The 19,636-nt window shown below is 43.6% G+C and overlaps 1 protein-coding gene across 1 annotated transcript in view; it reads left to right on the top strand.

The window, feature by feature from the left end:
• LOC121046826 (spindle assembly checkpoint kinase-like) overlaps window positions 1–19,636 on the top strand; it is a 77,863-nt gene that overhangs the window by 31,766 nt on the left and 26,461 nt on the right. The window contains exon 3 of the mRNA XM_040501502.1: window positions 4,206–4,356. Within this exon, the coding sequence (XP_040357436.1) occupies window positions 4,206–4,356 (151 nt within the window). The remainder of the gene's footprint in view (window positions 1–4,205; window positions 4,357–19,636) is intronic.

The following is a 19,636-nucleotide window of genomic DNA, read 5'->3' as shown; positions in this document are numbered from 1 at the left end:
TATATGAAATTGATACTGACGGTGCCCTGCGCCTGCTATGTAGCATGGGTTACGTATGTATTCAATTCACAAATGGCATCACAGTGGACTGGCAGCGGGAAGCGAAGAAGAGTCGTCTGCATTTTTGTATGGGGTTTTGGCGCCTCTAGTAGCAAATATGTGAAGCAGGCGCAACGACGACGAAGCATGGGGAAGCCAACCAGTGGGCAGGCATTATCAGTATAAAGGAGGCTACGCTTAAAATGGACGCGTTCCCGTTGCGTTTTAAAGATTGGAACGGGTCGCTACGTTAGCGTTACATTTCCGCAATGTAATGAAATATTGTGCTGGATAATTCGTAAATAAAATAAATCAAGCAAGTAAAAACATCCACATCCAGCTGAATTTCGAGTCGCAGCAAACACATAGTTTCAGTTCTTGGTTTTCAACTATCTCTAGAACACTTTCCATCCCTTGAAATCGGAGTTTGAAATAGCCAGTAATAGAAAGCCTAAATGCTTACTAAAATTGAATACCATTCTAATAATGAATGTCGTTCCCTCGAAAATGTAACGGTTTCCGTTCTAGTTCCACCAACGCAAAATAGAACGTCGGCGCTGCTCCACTCCTCCTAAGAAGACGCATTTAAAAAATGTCATTTCTGGGAATGACGTTATGCCGTTGCTAGAGCACTGCGCACCACAGGGAGTGGCGGAATCTTTCACGTTTGTTATTTACTACTATATTTTTGGCATCTCTCTCTCTCTCTCTCTCTCTCTCGATGGCGTTATTTTTCTACCCTCTCTCGGTCGAGAGCATCTTATTAATTTTATTATAATCTGAGCATCATCGTTTACTATTTGCATCTTAGACGTTTTGTGCGTTATATACACTTTTTTCAGATCGCAGTGAAGTCAGAGCTTGAGGGAGCTTCTATCCTTAGAAAGGAAATTGAATTTTTGTGGCCGACTACTATACTTAAAAGAAGGGAAGAGAAACAAGGATGACGCGAGGAGGGCCAAGGCTTGTCATTTTTTTTAACTTGGACACAGATTTTGAAGCTTGTACTGAAATATTAAAACATCGTTTATTTCTACCATGAGCGATGGGGGCAACAGAGGAAAACAATTGATTTCATACAGCTTGACGAGCCCTAGGTACGCCTACAATGCAAGCAACAACATCATAATAAAAATATATTATTATTAATAAATATAAAACAAAACACATATCAACTACACAGACGATATACGATTTCATAAAATGTTAAGTATGGCAGTTTTGTTTAGTTATGTGACATCACTTTCTACGGACGCAAGATGAGTGAATTGTTCAGGCATTTAACGGACAACCCTTTGACGTCTCAAAGTAGTGCGTGATTCGGGAATTTGCCATGGATGGTATCTGACGAGTTTGACGCACTGAATTCTGCAAACGAAGGCCAGCCAGGTTTAGGAAAGTTTCGAATTTCCCTTTTGGGGAAATCAAAGGAACATTAGCTACCGCTTGATTGACCTGGTCGCAAAACAAAAGGGAAAGGAAACGCAGATGGAGGCAGAAACGATTGCATAAAGTACGATACAGGCATGGCGAATCACGGAACACTAAACACGAAACGTTGCTCAACGAAGCCAGGCACCAGACATCCCACTATACATACTTACACGTGCGCGAACTATGGTTTGTAAGTGTTGTCATATCACACTAGAAAAATAAAGAATAAAAAAGTAATCGACATATGGTGGGTGAAAATACCAATCGATCGAGATGTACCGTCCAGAGAAATACGCAACAATTATTAAGCTTTTTTTTTTTTTTAATAGCGTGTATGTTCCGAAGTACTCATAATGTTTTCCTAGTTAAAAGGTTCTTTTATTAGTTTTCGAACAGTATCGTCTGGCGTAAAAAAAAAAATAAATTCATGAAATATCTGGCAGTTGTCTGCAGACACGCCACAATGTTGAGAACTGAGACTGGCTATATGTCCAAACTTGTGCCTTTAGGTATTAGTGTAGGTTGCATTCAAACGCAAGCAATTCGAATGTGTTTCAAAATTTCGAGGCAGGTCATTCGGAAGCGTGTTTTTCAGCTGAGAATTTATCATACACAGCAGTTTATAGGGGTGGGCTGGCTATAGCCACAATTCATGGAACTAAACCAAGGATGCAGGCGAGCTGGTTGAGTGTAGACATTATTTTAACCCTAAAGGAAGGGGACAAAGAGGTTTGTGTAGTGCTATTCTCCTTGTCCCCACCCTCCAGGGTCAAAAGAAAGTCGTGGACTCTTCTTTTCCTAGAGGCTCATTTTTCTTACTTTGTAATTTGAACTTTTTCCGGTGTTTCAAACACCTGTCCTCGTGCTGTCACGTCATCTGCTGCATGGTTTTCTGGTATTCTTGTTGAGGGAACTCAAGTATCGCTCTGTCTTTAGCATCTTCTTTGGTTCGCCTTGCGGACGAAGAGTCATTTTGTTGACTGTACTCTGCCGCTCCTCTTCTTTCATTTGCATTGCCCGCGATGGTGGTTAGTTAGATCAGCTTACACCGAAAGTGATTTGTTTAGTTTATACATACCCATCAGTTTATTTCGTCCCTAATCGTTGTTTGGTGATTTGAACTCCTGACTCTTGGAGGCTGATCATAAATATTTTCGGACTCCCTAAGTTGATCGATTCATCAGCAGGTGTTCCGTAACAGTACTAAATCTTGGTAGAGATTAACTTGCCGCCCATCATCCTTGCAAGGCGTTGCTGGATTTGCAGCAGAATTTTTATTTTGCTTCGCAAATTCGAGGTTTTGGGCGTTGAGTGAACTTCCTTACCGGCATTACAAGCTTCAATATTTTTGACCTGCTTCCTTTCATGACCAGCAACATACTGGATGGTGGGACAAACAGACTCTACTTAGGAAAGGGTTTTGCGGTAATGGAAATTGGAAGTTGTTATCATCGCGTTAAATAATATAGCGGCTAACAAAAATTATGGTGACATAAGAAAACTTGATTTACGTTTGTTTGCGTGCTAGACGAAGATGTCTAGTTTTGAGAGGCTAACAGCCGAACTGATCGCAACCAGTAAAGGGGGGGGAGGCTCCCCCCCCCCCATATACTGATTGCGATCTCGGGAGTGAATGGGGGGGGGGGGGGGAGGGGGGGCGCTACAAAAGACCGAAGGGTCCCGGGTGCCGTATGGCCTAGCTACGCCACTGGTAGCAGAATTTCGAAATGGTTCCTACTCAAATCAAGTTGAACGCGCGTAATAATATAAAACTTACGCTTTGGCCGCATTCGAGTAGTCTTTCGAGTTATGTTTTCAGAACTAAAGGACAAGACTTCGTATAGGGTTTGAAGATCTGTAATACTTCAAGAGATAAGACACCGGCTGTACGAAAATAAAGCTTGTTGAATTCCGAAGCTTTTCTAGGATTTGATTAGTTTTCTACGGAATTTTTGTTTTATTCGTTTAGAAGATGAAATTTTATAGCGACCAGTAGTAGGTTTGTGGAGTGAGCGACCCTTCCGATTGAGTGTAAACGCAGTATATGCGCAGCTGCAAGGCAGCGGCCGGGCCCCTACCACAAGGGCCGGTTTGCTGATTAATGCAGGTAACTTTTCCGGCGGCTCACTCACACACTGGAGAAATTTCGATCGCACATGAGCGGCTCCGTGGGAGGAGAAACTAAGTGTATCCATCGTCGCACGCAAGTGGCTGCTGCAATACCGTTCTCCCTTCGATTATTCAAGTCCAATTCCGCGCGCAGAAAAATAACTGAGGAGACTTGAAATGTAACTGTACTGAACCGTATCCGTCTGTCTACTTTAGAAGCGGTGCGTAAAGTGATTTCTGGGAGTAGTCGTGTTTAGTAAGAATTAAGGAAGACGACCGGGGCAGGGCTTACATCTAATGTGCGGAATTGGCTAGAATGCTAGGTACTTTCTAACTACGAAGCTGGTCTCGTGACCTCAAATTTTTTCTTTCGGGCGAGTTGAGCACCGGGAGTGATACCCGCATCGATCAGCAAACCGGCCCTAGTTCTTCACAAGCACGTAGAGAGACAGTTAGTCATGCGCTCTCTGGACCAAAGAAACTGGAGTTTTTTCTATCGCCAAATTCATCCACGCTTTCGTGGTCACAGGTTTGGGCAATCCTAATTGCCTTGCATTTAATATACAGCGTCCCGGTTTTTTTAATTGCAGTTGGCTTAATTTGAGCTCTATCTTGTAACGCAGCTTTGGTCGGCAGACGGCGTCGGCGCTGCACTACTGCCACCGCTGCAACGTGCTGCACCTGGATGTGAAGCCCAGCAACATTCTGGTGCACAACGCCGACTGCAAGCTTGCCGACTTCGGGAGCAGCGCTATCAGGGGCACCAAGCCAAAGGCAAGAGAGGACATTTAAGTCCAGCCTCCGGGCTCATCAGCTGAGCCAGTGAGCGGGGATTGTTAGGATTTCAGTTCATTTTGATTATTAGACCTCTCAAAGCACGAAGGCATTACAAAGAGCGGCGGGGCACAGTATATACAAATAAAGCAAATAACCACGAAACGGAAAAAAAGTGCACAAGATCACCACGGAACATCATTACAGATTGGTGCCAATCTTAAAATTATCCGAGGCAGTGAGTGTCGCAATAGCGGAGGGAAGGTGACCCCAGCCAATTGAAGATTGAGGCAAGAAAGAGGCATTATAGGTGGATGTGCTGCTATTTTTACATTTAGGTGATGATCGGTGCGTGATTGTAGGTAAAAGAGTTCAGAAAATAGCGCCTGGCGGAGAGTAGGGTTGGTGTAATAAATATTATGGAAAAAACATTGGATATTTTTCGACGGAAAGAAAGAATAAGCAAGGATAGGGATACTTCCATTAGAGTAGTACTAGCTGTGCGGTGATAGTTAAAAAGTATAAAACGGGCGGAGCGATTTTGGATGAATTCTATGAGAGAGTCAAGGGTGACACCAGAGTTTTAGATTGAGGCGGAATATTCATGTTTAGGACAAATTAACGTTTTATAATTAAGTTTTAATGAAACATAGTCAATAAAAAATTCGTTTGATGTAACCAAATAATTGCTTAACGTTTTTGTGACATTGTCGACATGAATATTCCAGGAAAGGTCATCTGAAATGTGAGCACCAAGGTACTTATAGGAGCACACAGGAAGGAGGGCAGAGTTATTAAAGTAGGAAGGGAAAATGTTAATTTGACGGGAAACACTCATGGATTTACATTTAGAAATATTAAGTTCCATTATCCAGTCGTTGCACCATGGGTAACATTGTTAAGATCGGTCAGAAAAGCAGAGATGACAAAGTCGTTCAGGATTTCTTTGTAAATAAAACAGACGTCAGCAAAAAGGCTCACAGAAGGATAGACACAAGTAGGGAGATCAATTATATAGCTGAGGAATAGTAGTGGACCAAGCGCTGAACCTTTTTGGACACCGTAGTTGACAGGCGAGTGTGAAGAATTAGTTCCGTTGGCATGGACAGACTGTAGACGGTTAGTCGGAAAGGCTTATATCCAAGCAAGAACGTATGGGTATATGTTAAGTCTATTAAGTTAATGAAGAAGGGCGTGAGCAACCTTGTTGAAAGCTTTGAATAAATCAAGGAATATGCAGTCAGTTATGAAACCTTGGTCATGTGCGATATGGAGATTTTGAGTAAAGGTAAGAAGTTGAGTTTTCCATGAGTAGAACTTCCTTAAATCATATTGCGATCTGCTAAGAGTTTGAATCGAGAAAGTTAGCAACTTGAGGGTAAACTACTTGTTCAAGAATTTTGCATGGTATATTCGTTAACGAGGAGGGCCGGATGTTGGATTTTGTTTGCCGCCACCTTTCTGTAGTGGAACCACCTTCCCCGCCTTCAAATTTGATGGCAGTACTCCATGTTGAAGTAACTGAGAAAATAACTTGGATAAGGCTATGCTGGAATACACTTTAGTGTTTTTCAAAACATTAGTGTTGATGTTATCAGTACCTACAGCAGAAGATATTTTTAGGTTATCAATTACCTTTGCAGTTCCTTCACTATCTGCAACATGATATACGGTTAAAATACGGGGCAATAAGAACTAAATGGAATCGAGAAAGATTTAGTAAACACTTTATTTAAAACGAAAAAAAAACACTGTTTATTGGATAATTCCTCTTCGTTAGCATTCCTAAGCGTTATGCTGAAAGAGAAAAAAAGGATTAGCAGCATCCCAAAATTGACGCGGGTTATTTAACAAAAAAAGGTAGCGTATTATTAAAATAAGATTTTGCGTACACTAGCTGCAGTATGGCACGCTGACGTTCGCTTTTTGTTTTCTGACAACTTTCCAGCGAGAAATATTAGTTTTTTTTTCTTTGGTAACCTTTTTAAAAAATGAACGCCGTTTACAGCTCCCTGTAACGCCGAATTAGAGCGCAGCTCTTGAGGAGGAGGAGAGAGGGTACTGAGGGTGCGTCATGTGACCCCGGGGGGGGGGGGAAGGGGCCACCTGACCTCGGGGGTTACGTGACTTTTTTTGGGGGGGTGACCTTAGGGGCGTCGCCGGGTGGCATGCAACCCGGCGACTCCGGCGGGTTGCATGCCGGGTTGCATGCAACTTGGACTAAACACAACCTAGGTTACATGCAACGCGCGGCTACGCTGAAGTGGCCAAGGTGGCCCTTTATTTATTTACAGGATATATTTACAGATACCGTCCGGACCTGGAACCAGTTAGCTGAAGGTGCAGCCGTCGAAACCTTTCTCGAGCCACCTGCCCGAGTGATATCTCGTGGAGCTTTTTTTTTCTTTTTCTTTCACCCGCGCACTGGTGCGCGTCTTTGCGTGTGGCTCGCTTTCTGTGAGCCACATCGCCATCGCGGACACCTAGTTGCTACAAGTCTTCCCCCCCTAGTGGAGCAGTAGAGTTTTGCTCCACGAAACAGTTTTTTGTTTGTTGGAGGGTTCTTGATCAGGCCTGCGAGTGTTGTCTTGCGGCTTCTGCAAGGTGACTGATGAAAACACGCATGCAGTGTCGCAAATTGAGGCTGCCATAAAAGCAGGTTTTACCCGGTCAATGGACACGACGTCGGTTCGTCCGTTGATGATGATGGTGAAAGTCTTCTTGTCTCGGGCGATGACTTTAAATGGGCCGTCGTAGGGTGGTGTTAAGGATGGACGCACGGAGTCACGACGTAGAAACACATGTGTACATGTTGTTAGTTCTGTGTGAATGAAAATTTTCTGTGGTGTTTGTTGTCGAGGCAAGGTCGGTCGCAAAGAGGATAGCAGGTCTCGTAGATCTTGAAGATACGAAGGAAGGTCGGGTGGTGGAGTGGACAGGTGTGTAAGGAACTCGCCAGGAAGTCGCAGTGTTGTTCCAAACACTAGTTCAGCAGCTGTACATCCAACATCTTCCTTCAAAGTGGCCCGGATGCCCAAGAGCACCAAAGGAAGATGGTTCACCCAGTTGGTCCTGTCGTCCTTTGTGATGAGCGAGGCCTTGAGTTGCCGGTGTAGTCTCTCGACCATACCGTTGGCGGACGGATGGTAGGCTGTCGTGTGGATGTGGCACATTCCAAGCATTTTCGCCAGTGATGCGAAGAATGAACTTTCAAATTGCCTACCACGGTCCGTGGTGACGATAGAAGGGCAGCCGTACCGCGCAATCCAGTTGGTGATGAACGCTTGTGCCACGGTTTGTGCGGTGATGTCCGTAATTGGAATCGCTTCTGGCCATCTGGTAAAGCGATCCACGCATGTAAGGATATATCGGTACCCTTGGGATGGTGGGAGGGGTCCGACAATATCGACATGCACGTGGTCGAAGCGGGCGTCTGGTGGTTTGAAAATATGTAGCGGGCTTTTTGTATGACGCTGAATCTTGGAGCGTTGGCAAGAGGTGCAACACCGTGTCCAGAGGCGAATGTCTCGGTTGATGTTGGGCCAGACATATCTCGAGCAGATCAGTCGTTGGGTTGCACGAATACCAGGATGGTTCAGGTCATGGAGGGAGTGAAAAATGGGGCGTCGAAAAACGGGCGGGATGTACGGTCGGGGCGTACCCGTTGAGGTGTCGCATACCACATCGCAGTTTGCAAGTGGTAGAGGTACAGGTCGAAGCTGCAGTGAGGTGGAGGACTCTTGGAGTCTCTGCAGCTCGTCGTCATTCTTTTGGGCTGTTGCCAGTTTGGAGAAGTCGAGGTCAGGTGACGCACTGAGTGTCTCGACGCGTGACAGGGCGTCTGCCGCCTCATTGTTCGCTCCAGATACGTGGCGCAGATCAGTTGTATATTCTGAAATATAAGCAAGGTGACGAATCTCTCGGGTCGAATACGAGGTTCGATTAGCGTGGAAGGCGAAGGTGAGGGGCTTGTGGTCTGTAAGGACGTGGAAAACCCGGCCTTCCAGGAAGTGTCTATAATGCCGTATTGCTGCATAGATGGCAAAGAGTTCGCGACCAAACGTGCTGTAACGTGTCTCCGCCGGCTTCAACTTCTGTGAGAAGAAGCCTAGCGGAAACCAGTCCGTCTGGTTGTACTGTTGTAGCACGGCTCCCACTGCGACATCCGAAGCGTCGACCATAAGTCTCGTGGGTGCGTCTGGTCGTGGGTAAACGAGAAGTGCCGTGTCGACAAGAGCTTGCTTTGTAGTCTTGAACGACTCCTCTGCCATCGAATTCCATTCGACCGGTGATGTGGGACCTTTTGGTGAGCGCAGCAGATCTGTTAAGGGTTTGAGAATTTGGGCGCAGTTGTTAATGAAGCGTCGATGGAAGTTGACGAGGCCCAAGAATTCTCGCAACTTACGAAGTGACTTGGGTTGCGGAAAGTCCTTGATGGCTTCCACTTTCGAAGGTAACGGGTGAATGCCTTCGGGTGTCACTTGGTGTCCTAAGAACTCGAGGTTGGACGTGCCGAAGACACATTTTGCTGCGTTGACGACGAGACCATAGTTGCGTAGCTGCCCGAAGAGTAAGCGCAGATGTTGTTCGTGCTCTTCCGGGGAACTGCTCGCGATGAGGAGGTCGTCAACGTATGCAAACACGAAGGGTAGCCCGCGTGTCACTTCGTGTATAAATCTTTGAAATGTTTGTGCTGAATTTCGAAGCCCGAGGGGCATTCGCACAAACTCGAATAATCCGAACGGCGTGGTGACAGCAGTTTTCGGAATGTCAGCTGGCTCGATAGGTATGTGGTGGTAAGCTTTTACTAAGTCCACCTTGCTGTAAATGGAGGTCCCGTTGAGTTGCTCTGTGAAGTCATGCAGGTGTGGTAGAGGGTAACGATCTGGCAACGTGTTGGCGTTGAGGGCGCGATAATCGCCGCACGGCCTCCAGTCTCCTGGCTCCTTCTTGGGCACCGTGTGTAGAGGTGATGCCCAGCAGCTGTTCGACGGCCGAATGATTCCGAGCTCGAGCATGTGCTCGAATTCCCGTCGAGCAGTTTGGAGTCGTTCACCGGAGAGGCGACGAGGTCGTGCGTATACAGCCGGACCAGAGGTGACGATGGTGTGAGTTACACCATGCTTGGTCGGTTGTGCCATGTTGGAAGGTCTTGTGACTTCAGGAAACTCGGTAAGTATAGATGCGAATCCCGTAGATGGTACGATTTGACGTATGCCAAGGGATGAAACGGTTGCAGACATACCATTTACAGCCAGACGTGTCATACCGTCGAGAAGACGACGGTGGCGCATGCTGACATCTAAGTTAAAGTTGGACAAAAAGTCAGATCCTAAGATGGGACACTTGACGTCAGCGATGATGAAGAGCCACCTGAAAATTCGGCGTAGTCCTAGATCGAGAGTCATTGATCGCATACCGAAGGTGGGTATGGTGGATCCATTTGCTGCGATTAGGTTTCTGCCTTTATCCAGGTGTCTTTTCTCTGCTGCTGTGGGTGGGATGACGGACACTTCGGCGCCGGTGTCGACAAGAAGTCTGCAGCCGGTGAACCGATCAGCAATGTAGAAAAGGCGGCATGCTGGTCGGCCGGAGTCACTTACCGCCTTTAGTGACTGGCCGGGGTGTTTTCCTGCCAGACACAAGGGGGGTGACATTTCAGGGCTCGCTGTCCGTATTTGCGGTGGTACCAGCAGGTACTCGGTCTTGGTGACGGCGATCGCGCTCGAGCGGAAGATGAGTTTCTCTGGTGGGAATGGCTGCGTTGCGAAGAACGCCGCGTACCACCGGCATGTTTTTGCAGGGACGCGACGGTCACTGTCAGCTGGTCGACCTTTGCTTGAAGTTCATGTATGGCGGTTGCCGACGACTGAGGCTCTGTCAACGCAGCTAGCGTCGGTGCCGCGTACTCCGCCACACGGTCAGCCATTTCAGCAAGACGGTCCAAGGACATGTCGTTTGCTGGGGCTAGGACCATGCGAACGCCTTGCGGTAGCCGTTGCAAGAACAGCTCCCGTAAGATGGAGTTGTTTACGTCAGAGGCCTGTTCTCCAAGAAGCTGGCGCATCCGGTGCAGGAGTTGCGACGGCCGTTGGTCTCCGAGTTCTTCGGTTGTCAGAAGACGTTGGAGCCGACTGGTTGTCGATTCTGACTTCCTTAGTAGGATAGCGGCCTTTAGTTGGTCGTAGGCATCTGCAGGTGGGGTCGCCGCGAGCACGTCGTCGAGTTCGTCAGCGATGTCAGGTGGCAGGGCGGATACTACGTAGTAGTATTTGGACAGCTGGGTGCTCACTCTCCTCAAGTAAAATTGGGCCTCTACCTGAGCGAACAAGATCGAGGGCTCTTTGCCCAAAATGGTGGGAGTCGTACCTGTAGTGTGGCCAGTGCTGTGTTTTCAAGAGATGCCTGGTCCACGACGCTGTCCGATGTCCCATGCTCGTCCGCGTGACGGGACCCGTCGGCTCGGTGCATGACCCTGAAGTGCGTCCGGGATTGGGGCAGGGCAATGGATGCTAGTCAGCGGATGGGTTCGCTGATGTGTCGAGGTTGTAATCCGTCTTCGGAGGTCTCCGGGTCACCAATTGAAGTGGCCAAGGTGGCCCTTCATTTATTTACAGGATATATTTACAGATACCGTCCGGACCTGGAACCAGTTAGCTGAAGGTGCAGCCGTCGAAACCTTTCTCGAGCCACCTGCCCGAGTGATATCTCGTGGAGCTTTTTTTTTTCTTTTTCTTTCACCCGCGCACTGGTGCGCGTCTTTGCGTGTGGCTCGCTTTCTGTGAGCCACATCGCCATCGCGGACACCTAGTTGCTACAACGCTAACGCTGACGGGTTGCATGCAGTGCGGGTTGCATGCAACTTGAGTTGCGTGCAACGCGCGGTTACGCCGACGGCGACGCCGCTCAAGCCGGAAACGGGCGCCTAAGAGCTGCGCTCTAAAACACGCTGTACCAAGGCGATTCGGGAGAGACGAAATATTCGAAGTGGCACGTGTGCCTTCATGAGGGAGGCAACTTTTTTCTTGAAACAAGCGCAGGATATTCTCAACTGAGCGCTCTTCAAGAAACAATCCAAATAAAAATCAAGAAAAAAGCAGATTCCTTTTAATAGAATCGATATCATTTCGAGCATAATAATAAAAAAAATCGCTTAATTTCTTTTGACCTAAAGCATGTAGGTAAATTTAAGAAAAAATGCAATAAAGGATAATCACTAATACCTGGCAAGTGAGTAAACCGAAATGATCTCAGGTAATGTTGTTAAGGTGAGGTTTAAACCAGAACAGGTCGAAGCAGCAATACACACGTGAACACAGAGCAGGTTGGCACAGATGATTGGAAACACGAAAGAATAAAACGAATAAAACACATAGGGACGGACAGAACTGTCCTGTTCGTGTGTGTACGACCCTTCGTGTTTTATTCTTTCGTTTTTCAAGTCAGCAATACACATAGGTTGGATGACAATTTGGGAAATATTAAAATCAAGACACAAGTTCACAAACTCGCTCTGAGGAAAGAAACTAAGGTGAGTATAAACACCTTACCTAACTATGGAATGATAATTAAAATCGCCCACAAGTATGACTGGAGCATTCGGAAACCGAACAAGGGCTGTGTTGATTGCATTGTGAAGTTTAGAAACAAAAATGTCGCTTATTGGAAGAGAGCGATAACACGCGCCTAAATATTTGTTTTAGGTTAAAATCAGCCCACACTAGCTCGAATTCAGGTACAACGTTCATATGAAATTACGGTACATTTTCCGATACCACGATCAACACGCCACCGCCGTGTTTTTCAACCCTTTCGTTCAAAATCTCTCGGTTGCGTATCTTACCGGAAAAACAGGTCTAGGTAAGAACAACGAACGAGAAGCCGATGTTTCAGAACGAACTGTTACATTACTCAAAAGGTATATATGATTTTCTGAAATTTTAATGGGAACATGGGGCCTGTTCTTCCCAAGTGGCGCCATTAAAATCCATGTATTCGAGGGTTCCATCGGCTGTCATTTTCCCGTTTAAACGCTAAAGAATTGCTTATAATATTTTGATAATATAACGGTTAGTTACAAAACTTTGGCCTCTGGCTCGAACCGCTAGCGGAGCATTTCGGAGAAGAGTGAGCATTCGGAAATGTGCAGAATAATTTTGAGATACCGAAAATTGTAAATTTTTTTTGGATGGTCTTGTATATTATACTGTTACGAATGACAAGGAGAAACAAAGAATAACTGGGGAAACTGAAACGCTTAATGGGGCGAACTTGTGCCCAAAAATAAAAAGGGAACAGGAAAGCAGAGCGTCGCGGGCGTCGAAGTCGGAGTGACAGCAGAGTCGAATGCTGGGGCGAAAACTGCTCCCAGCTCGCCACGCGGAGCGCCTTTTGTACTGGCGTGGGTTTCTGGAACATTCGGCCTAGAACGTTCGGGGCGTAGAACATTCGTAAGTCGATGAAACGAGAAGGTTCTCGAACTTGCGAGAATCACAAGTAGAAAGAATAAATAGAAGACACGTCACTCCTAGGAACCGAGCCCTGGCTCTCCGCGTGGGAGGCAAGCACGATAACCGTTGTGCCGCGGCCGCGCGCACAGCTGCCTACTTGGCAGCTGTGCGCGCGGCAATACTAAATACGTACTACATGAATTGCTTGACATTAATAAAATATCGCAAACTGAAAAAGGACGAATGTGCACGCACACGACAGGACTGGCGCAGTGACCTCAGCTCCAGTCCTGTCGTATGTGTGACTCTTCTTCCATGTTCAGTTTGTGCTATTTTATTAATGTCAAGTGTGAACCAACTAGCTCAATAATGTCAACCAATCAAATTTATATGAACCAACTAGCTATTCATAAATTATATTGTATTTAGAGTACAGTTATGTCTCGTTACTGTGGACCTCCCCGATATGAATGCCCCGCTATATGGATGCCATTTTCGGGGACAAAATGAAAAAAAAAAAAAAATACATGAACTTCTGTCTCGTTAAAATGAACAGCTTACATTATACACAATTTTTGGGAGGAACGGAGGTGTCTTTATAAACGAACAATCACTGCAGTATTAAAGTTACGTTTCCCGGAGAGTGTAATTAAAAAAAGAAACGTACTTGTTAACTTCATTCTTGGACTTGTTTTTCTACCATACTCCCAGATGGACCATTAGAAGTAACATCGTTTTCTTCCTCTTTTGTTTAAAATTTACAATAAATATTGAATTAGATGGATGTGGCGCATTTAAACAGTTATTCCTATGTGTTTTACCTGAATAATATTAGCATAATATTTGAGAGCTTGTCTCGAACCATTAAAAATTGTGAGGTCCTCCGATAAAGAATAGTTTTAGATTTTTGTTCTTACGCATCTTTCATAGTGCATTATGGGATATATATGTACGCCATATAGGTGCGTATGGCTTCTTTCGCTACAGAGAGCAGAGTGCAAACATTTTGAAATGTGACTACGTGACCACGAACATAATTGTCCTCCCGTCGCTCCAGTTTACTATGTCACCTTGTAACGCCCACCCGCAATCCTGCAATAATAAAAACAATTCCTTAAAAACGAATAAGTCTGTGGGAAGCTAATATTTTCAAGTAAAAAAACCTAAAAGGTGGCGCTACTTCTAGTCACTTTGCTGGGAATCACATAATCTGTGGTTATGGATTACACTCTACAGGGTCTTTGACCTTAATACGAACATATTTTGTTAAAAAAGGAATGAAAGCTAACTAGAACCGTCTTCACTGTATTCATCAGGCTCAGCGGACCCTAGGTGAGGGGATAATCTTCATGGTAAGTTGCCTAATTAACGAATACATGTCAGTTAACGTTTATTTCTTAGTTTTCGAAGACATGTTTCAATTTCAGTATTCCCGGCAATTATCATAAGAGACCAAACGAATTTCACTAACTTGCAAGAAATAAGTTTTTTTTTAATACTTACCAATCGATTTTTGTGGTTTATCTGAACCGTTTGAAAAATTGCGCAAAAAAAAAACAGGAGCCTTGCCCATGTGGATGCTTAAGAGAATTATGCAATATTGTCACGAATGACAAGTGATGAGGCGACGAAAACTGAACTAACTAAACGCTTAATGGGGCGAACTTGTGCCAAAATTATTAAAAGAAAAAGGCGAAACCACAGGATCGAGCGCTGGGGCGAGACTGACCCCGGCTTGCCACGCGGAGCCGCTTTTGTACACGCGTGGGTTCGGCGCGTAGAACATTCTAACCTCGAATCAGCAACGCGGTTCTCGAATTCAGAATGAACATCACATTACAGTGTCAACAGAAATGTGCAGCCGCGGCCAGGAATCGAACCCTGGCTTTCTGCGAGGAAGGAGAGCGCAATAACCGTTAGGCCATAAGCGCGCTGCCTACTTAGTTAGAAAAAATTGTAAGGGTGCAGGCGAGCTGGTGGAAGTTAACCCGTCGCCTCCTTGTGGCCTCTTTTCTTCTCGTCCCTTTTCCGAAATACCCCAGTCTCGGGTTAAACAAAACTATACTTAGTCAGCTACGCTCGCGGCATTATTTTCAATCACCTCGTCACCTGTGTCGTCGGCGCATCCACCAAGGACATGCTGCAAGATACATGATTGAGATAACTACGTCAGTCTTCCAAGTGTCATTGTAAGCAGAGCTCGCGGCGCTCATTTGTGCTCAATTTTAAATAGGGCTAGAAACGTAAATAAATATTAATATCTCAAAAAAGATTAAATTTTTGCAAGTTATCTTAGTTGGTCTGACCTCCACTACCAATAAACCAATAAATTAAAAAAAATAAACCAAAAACCAATATTTAAAGAGTTGATGAACCATTTTTAGTTAATTAGCAGACTTACCATAACGAATATTATTTTCGAGGAAAAAAATTCCAAATCAGTTTTGAGTACGTTTGCAACAAATGTTTGATTAAGCGTGTTTCATTTGTAGATCTGGGCGTTTTCTTAGATAATCTACAAAAATTTTACGAGCACCTTAAATATTTGAGCAATAAAATTTACAGCGGATTGGGCTAGATCACCAGAATGACTCGCCAGTTTAAGAGTTGTTCATTTCCTCTGTATCGATCGCTCATCTTGCCTAAATTAGACTTATCTAACATGGTATAGTTAAATAAAAAAAAATGGAAAATGTAAAGAACTTTGTTAGACTTCTTTACTATCGTTATTTTAATAGGCCGATTTATTTCAGTCATGAGCGATTGTTGAAACTTTTAAATTTGGATTAACTCTCCGAAAGGAGGCAGACACGGGATTTCTCCTTTTTGCGCAAATGTCTTCACGGTTTCGTTAATTTTCCAAAACAAACCTCTTCTGTTTCCATTGCTGTGCCTAACAGGAGTCTTCGCTATCATCATGTGCTCGGTTGCTCAGAGACTAAAAACACCAAGCCACTGGAAAGTATCTGGAGTGCGTTTAATACGTCAGCTGTGATGAATAAGTCTGAGGTAGATATATTTTTGTAGGAAAAGTTTACCGTTCGGTTTGTGCTAGACGCTGTGTGAACTTTTCTTCTCTCAACTTTCGTGTCTCAAATGTTTATACCAGACAGTATATAACTGCAGTACTGCTCTACCAACTAGGGAGTGTGCAATTTTTTTTTTACACTACGTATTTTTTAAAGATATCCAGCAAACGCTACCAGTATTGTATTTTTACAACAATGTCGTGTCCAATCTTTTCTTAATTTACAATGACTATGCATTGTTTGTTTAACAAACTGTTCTGTGTCAATGCGATATGTAAGTATATGACAATTGGTGCACCTTTTAAAAGGCCCATGGGCTGTTTGGGGCCACTAGAAAAGTCAAATAAATAAATAACATATTCTTTCATAATAAGGTCCGTCGAGCCTGATAAATGCATAGTGAAGACGTCCCTTGTCTAACCTTAACCTCCTACAAAAATATATTCGAATTATAAACAAACACCTTGTATATTCTAGTCGCAAGCTAACCCTGAACTGAACTACAAGCCAAGCTCACTTTAAGTGAATCTGAAATACGCGAAACGTTTAATAATGTTTTTAGTAATAAGAAAAAATATCATGCACGTTTTTTAGGGCACAAAAAAGAAAGTACCACAATAACAAATTCAATAATTCTACCCCATCCATGTATGTTTTTTTTTCTTTTTCAGCTCAATATTTATGTTTTTAACGTAATAAATTACAAACACTCGTCTTCACATCGTGAAGATGAGTGTTCGTAATTTTATTTGATTGTAATTGCACTTCGAATATCGTCTTTTCAGCATTGAAATACACTCGACAACTACATCTTCTGATATTTAGTTAGAAGCATACAACACTATTAAAAAGTTATATACTGCACTCCGCGGCTCCGCCTGTTTTTTGTCCCGCAAGTTGTGCCCAAACTTCTACTCTCTAAGTGAGCCTTTTTAATTATTAATTTTTATAGATCGTACTTACCCGCATAATTGAGTACTGTTACAAAATAAATAAAGATAAAAAAACTAGATTTTTTTTTTACAACTTTGACATTTATGCACTTCATAAGGTAGTAAATTATATTACTGATGAAAACGAAAAGTTATTTGGCTGCTGTAACTTTGTCACTGTAATAGCTTTATTTCGAGGTTTCTCATTCCATACATTAGCCTCGATTAAAAAAAAGCGAGCCAGAATAGCGCACATAACGTTGTTTTAGGACTCCTGCTTAAGTCTATAGTTATTGACAGCTTAAAGGGGCCCTCCGGAGCGTTCTGCGATGGTCTATTTATGGCGGTAACTCAATACAGGCCCTAAGGATCCTAAAAATCATAAAGCCAATGAGCAGCCAATGAGCAGCCAATCAGCAACCAATGAGCAGCAAATAAGCAGCCAATGATAATTCACTAAGACCTGCGAGGAACGAATCTCGATGCAAGAACCGTGAATATAATAGGCCATGGCCTGCGTTTCTTAAAAAAAACAAAAAACATTAAAGTAAAAAAAAAAAAAGTCAAGAGCCTAATATTTTTGCTAAATTATATACAAAAAACATTTCAGAGCAATATTTACGTTGTTAGACGCAATTTCATAGGAGGTCAGAGCACGCTCTATGCCCTGCCCACAGATCGGTGACCCTGCATATTACTACTAATTGGCTTGATAGCTCGGCCGAACAAACTAAGCAATCTAGTGTCTCCCTTTCGCGACATCTGTTGCTCTAATCTAGGGTCTGATACCGCTTGCTAGTCGTGAAAGCAGACGCCTGGCAGCCACTCCCTTAGCGAAAAGTCGTTCAAAATCAGTATACTGAAAGTATACTAATAGTGAACTTGGGGTATGTAATGAAATCGTACTAGTTTCACACTTTTATGAAACAAAATAGTATAGTTTTAGTACATCCCAAGTACATGTGTAGTATACCATAAGTGCACCTTGAGTGTACTTTTAGCATGCTATAAGCGCACGTTTAGTGCACTACATGTATGCTTTTGGTGTACTAAATGTACACTATCAGTATATATATACGGAGTGTCCCAGATAACTTGCACCAAACTTAAAAATAACACAAAAAAAACTGAGCGTTCTACGGGAGTGAAACCAACTGTACGCTGTTAGAAAGCCTCTTTCGAAAGTGCACGAAATTGTTTTAGTGCGCCTATTTATATAAATAAGAATTATAAGCTAACGTTTGAAATCTTCGTTTAAAATCCGAGGTCTGAAATGGCAATTTGTAGAGCGCATTAAGAAACACCCAAATACACCATTTTCAACAAGGTGCACTTTGCATGCTCCTTTTTCCTAGCCTTCAAAAATGCGCCCGCGAAATACAAAAAATTACAGCGTGACAACTCGCTTCCCCAATCACGGCGTGCAAGCGCGCCGCGAATGTGCGTCGTTTGAAGGCCGGAAAAAAGCACGAAAACGTATTATCTTTCAAACACTTTCATTGGGTGTTTCTCAACGCGCCCTGCAACTTTACAACTGACACCTTGGCCCTTAAAAGAATATTTGAAAGGTTAGCTCATTAATCTTAGTTATTTACATAACCAGGCGCATTAAAAAAAGCTGTGTACTTTCTCAAGACGCTTGCTAACGACAGTTTATTCCTGCAGAGCCCCCCGGTTTTTTTTTTTTTTTGGTTTTTTTTTAAAAGTATGATGCAATTCATCTGGGACGCCGTGTATGTTGGGCGTTCTGAATGGAAAGAACGGTCTCAAATTGGCCAGAAAAATCGGCGCCTGCATTCAAAAAGCTGACTTTTCAAAGGTGTTTCTTTGAGCGGCTGTATTCCAACCTGTGAAATTTCATGTCATATAGCTCCATTCTCGTGAAATGTTAAGAAACGCCGTTGACAACTCAATTGATGATGATAATGCAGAGGCGCCACCATAGGGAGATGCACTCTTAAAAATGAGTCAGGAAATTAACGAGGAATTCTTTGGCAGCTCTATTCTTCGTGAGAATGACGTACCGCCGTCTTCTGAAACTGTGTGAGAAAAGCCATAAAGAAGAGGTGCATTGCAGTTTTCAACTGAAAGTATGTATGTGTAGCATACAAACATTATGATCAGTGTTCTTCGCGTAATTGATAAGACAGAAATTGAAATCCTACTTATCACTTAATTCAAATTTCCGAGCCTGCCTCACTGTACATTCTCCTTTGTGATGATGGTATGCCATTACATCCTGCGTAAAAAGAGAAGAGAAAATTACCCTATGCCACTCTATGATATAACATCACATAATTCGCTCAAAGGACCACTATATGAGGAAGGCAAGATAGTAACAACTTCATCCTAACAGAAGGGTGAGGAAAATCGGACAATATCGTTTCTGAAAGCCTGATATATCAGACATTGGTGGTGTGCCTTCTTTGCATGCCCAGGGCTATGTTACAGGTAATAGTGTTCATTGCAGAGCACAAGATTTATTACCTCAAATCTTAGGCACCATAAAGAAAAAAAAAAGAAATATTCAAGGTTGCAGCTTCTACATTTTAAGCACATGGATTGATGAAGGCCACAAAAAAAAATCTGAGAATGGCCAATTTCAGGGCTGTGTCTGCTAATAATAAAATTGTATTTTAGAAGTTTAGTATAATACGGTATTCGATATTGGTTTCAAGATTAATTGTACCACTGTAAATGACCTAATTTTCGCGAAGGCTTAGTTTTTGCGAGTTTATCGAAATTGCTCAATATTGGTCATGCAAAAAAGTAACCCCATGGATACAAATGCATTGAACATTACTCCTGTTTCCAAATTTTGTACCTGGAAAGTATTCTCAACACTAACACTTCATAAAATGAATGAAAT

Source organism: Ixodes scapularis, unplaced genomic scaffold, assembly GCF_016920785.2.
Source record: "Ixodes scapularis isolate PalLabHiFi unplaced genomic scaffold, ASM1692078v2 PGA_scaffold2__306_contigs__length_199485367, whole genome shotgun sequence".
NCBI classification, from domain to species: Eukaryota; Metazoa; Arthropoda; class Arachnida; order Ixodida; family Ixodidae; genus Ixodes; species Ixodes scapularis.
The sequence above is the reverse complement of the archived record's forward strand: the minus strand, read 5'-3'. Positions and strand labels throughout refer to the sequence as shown.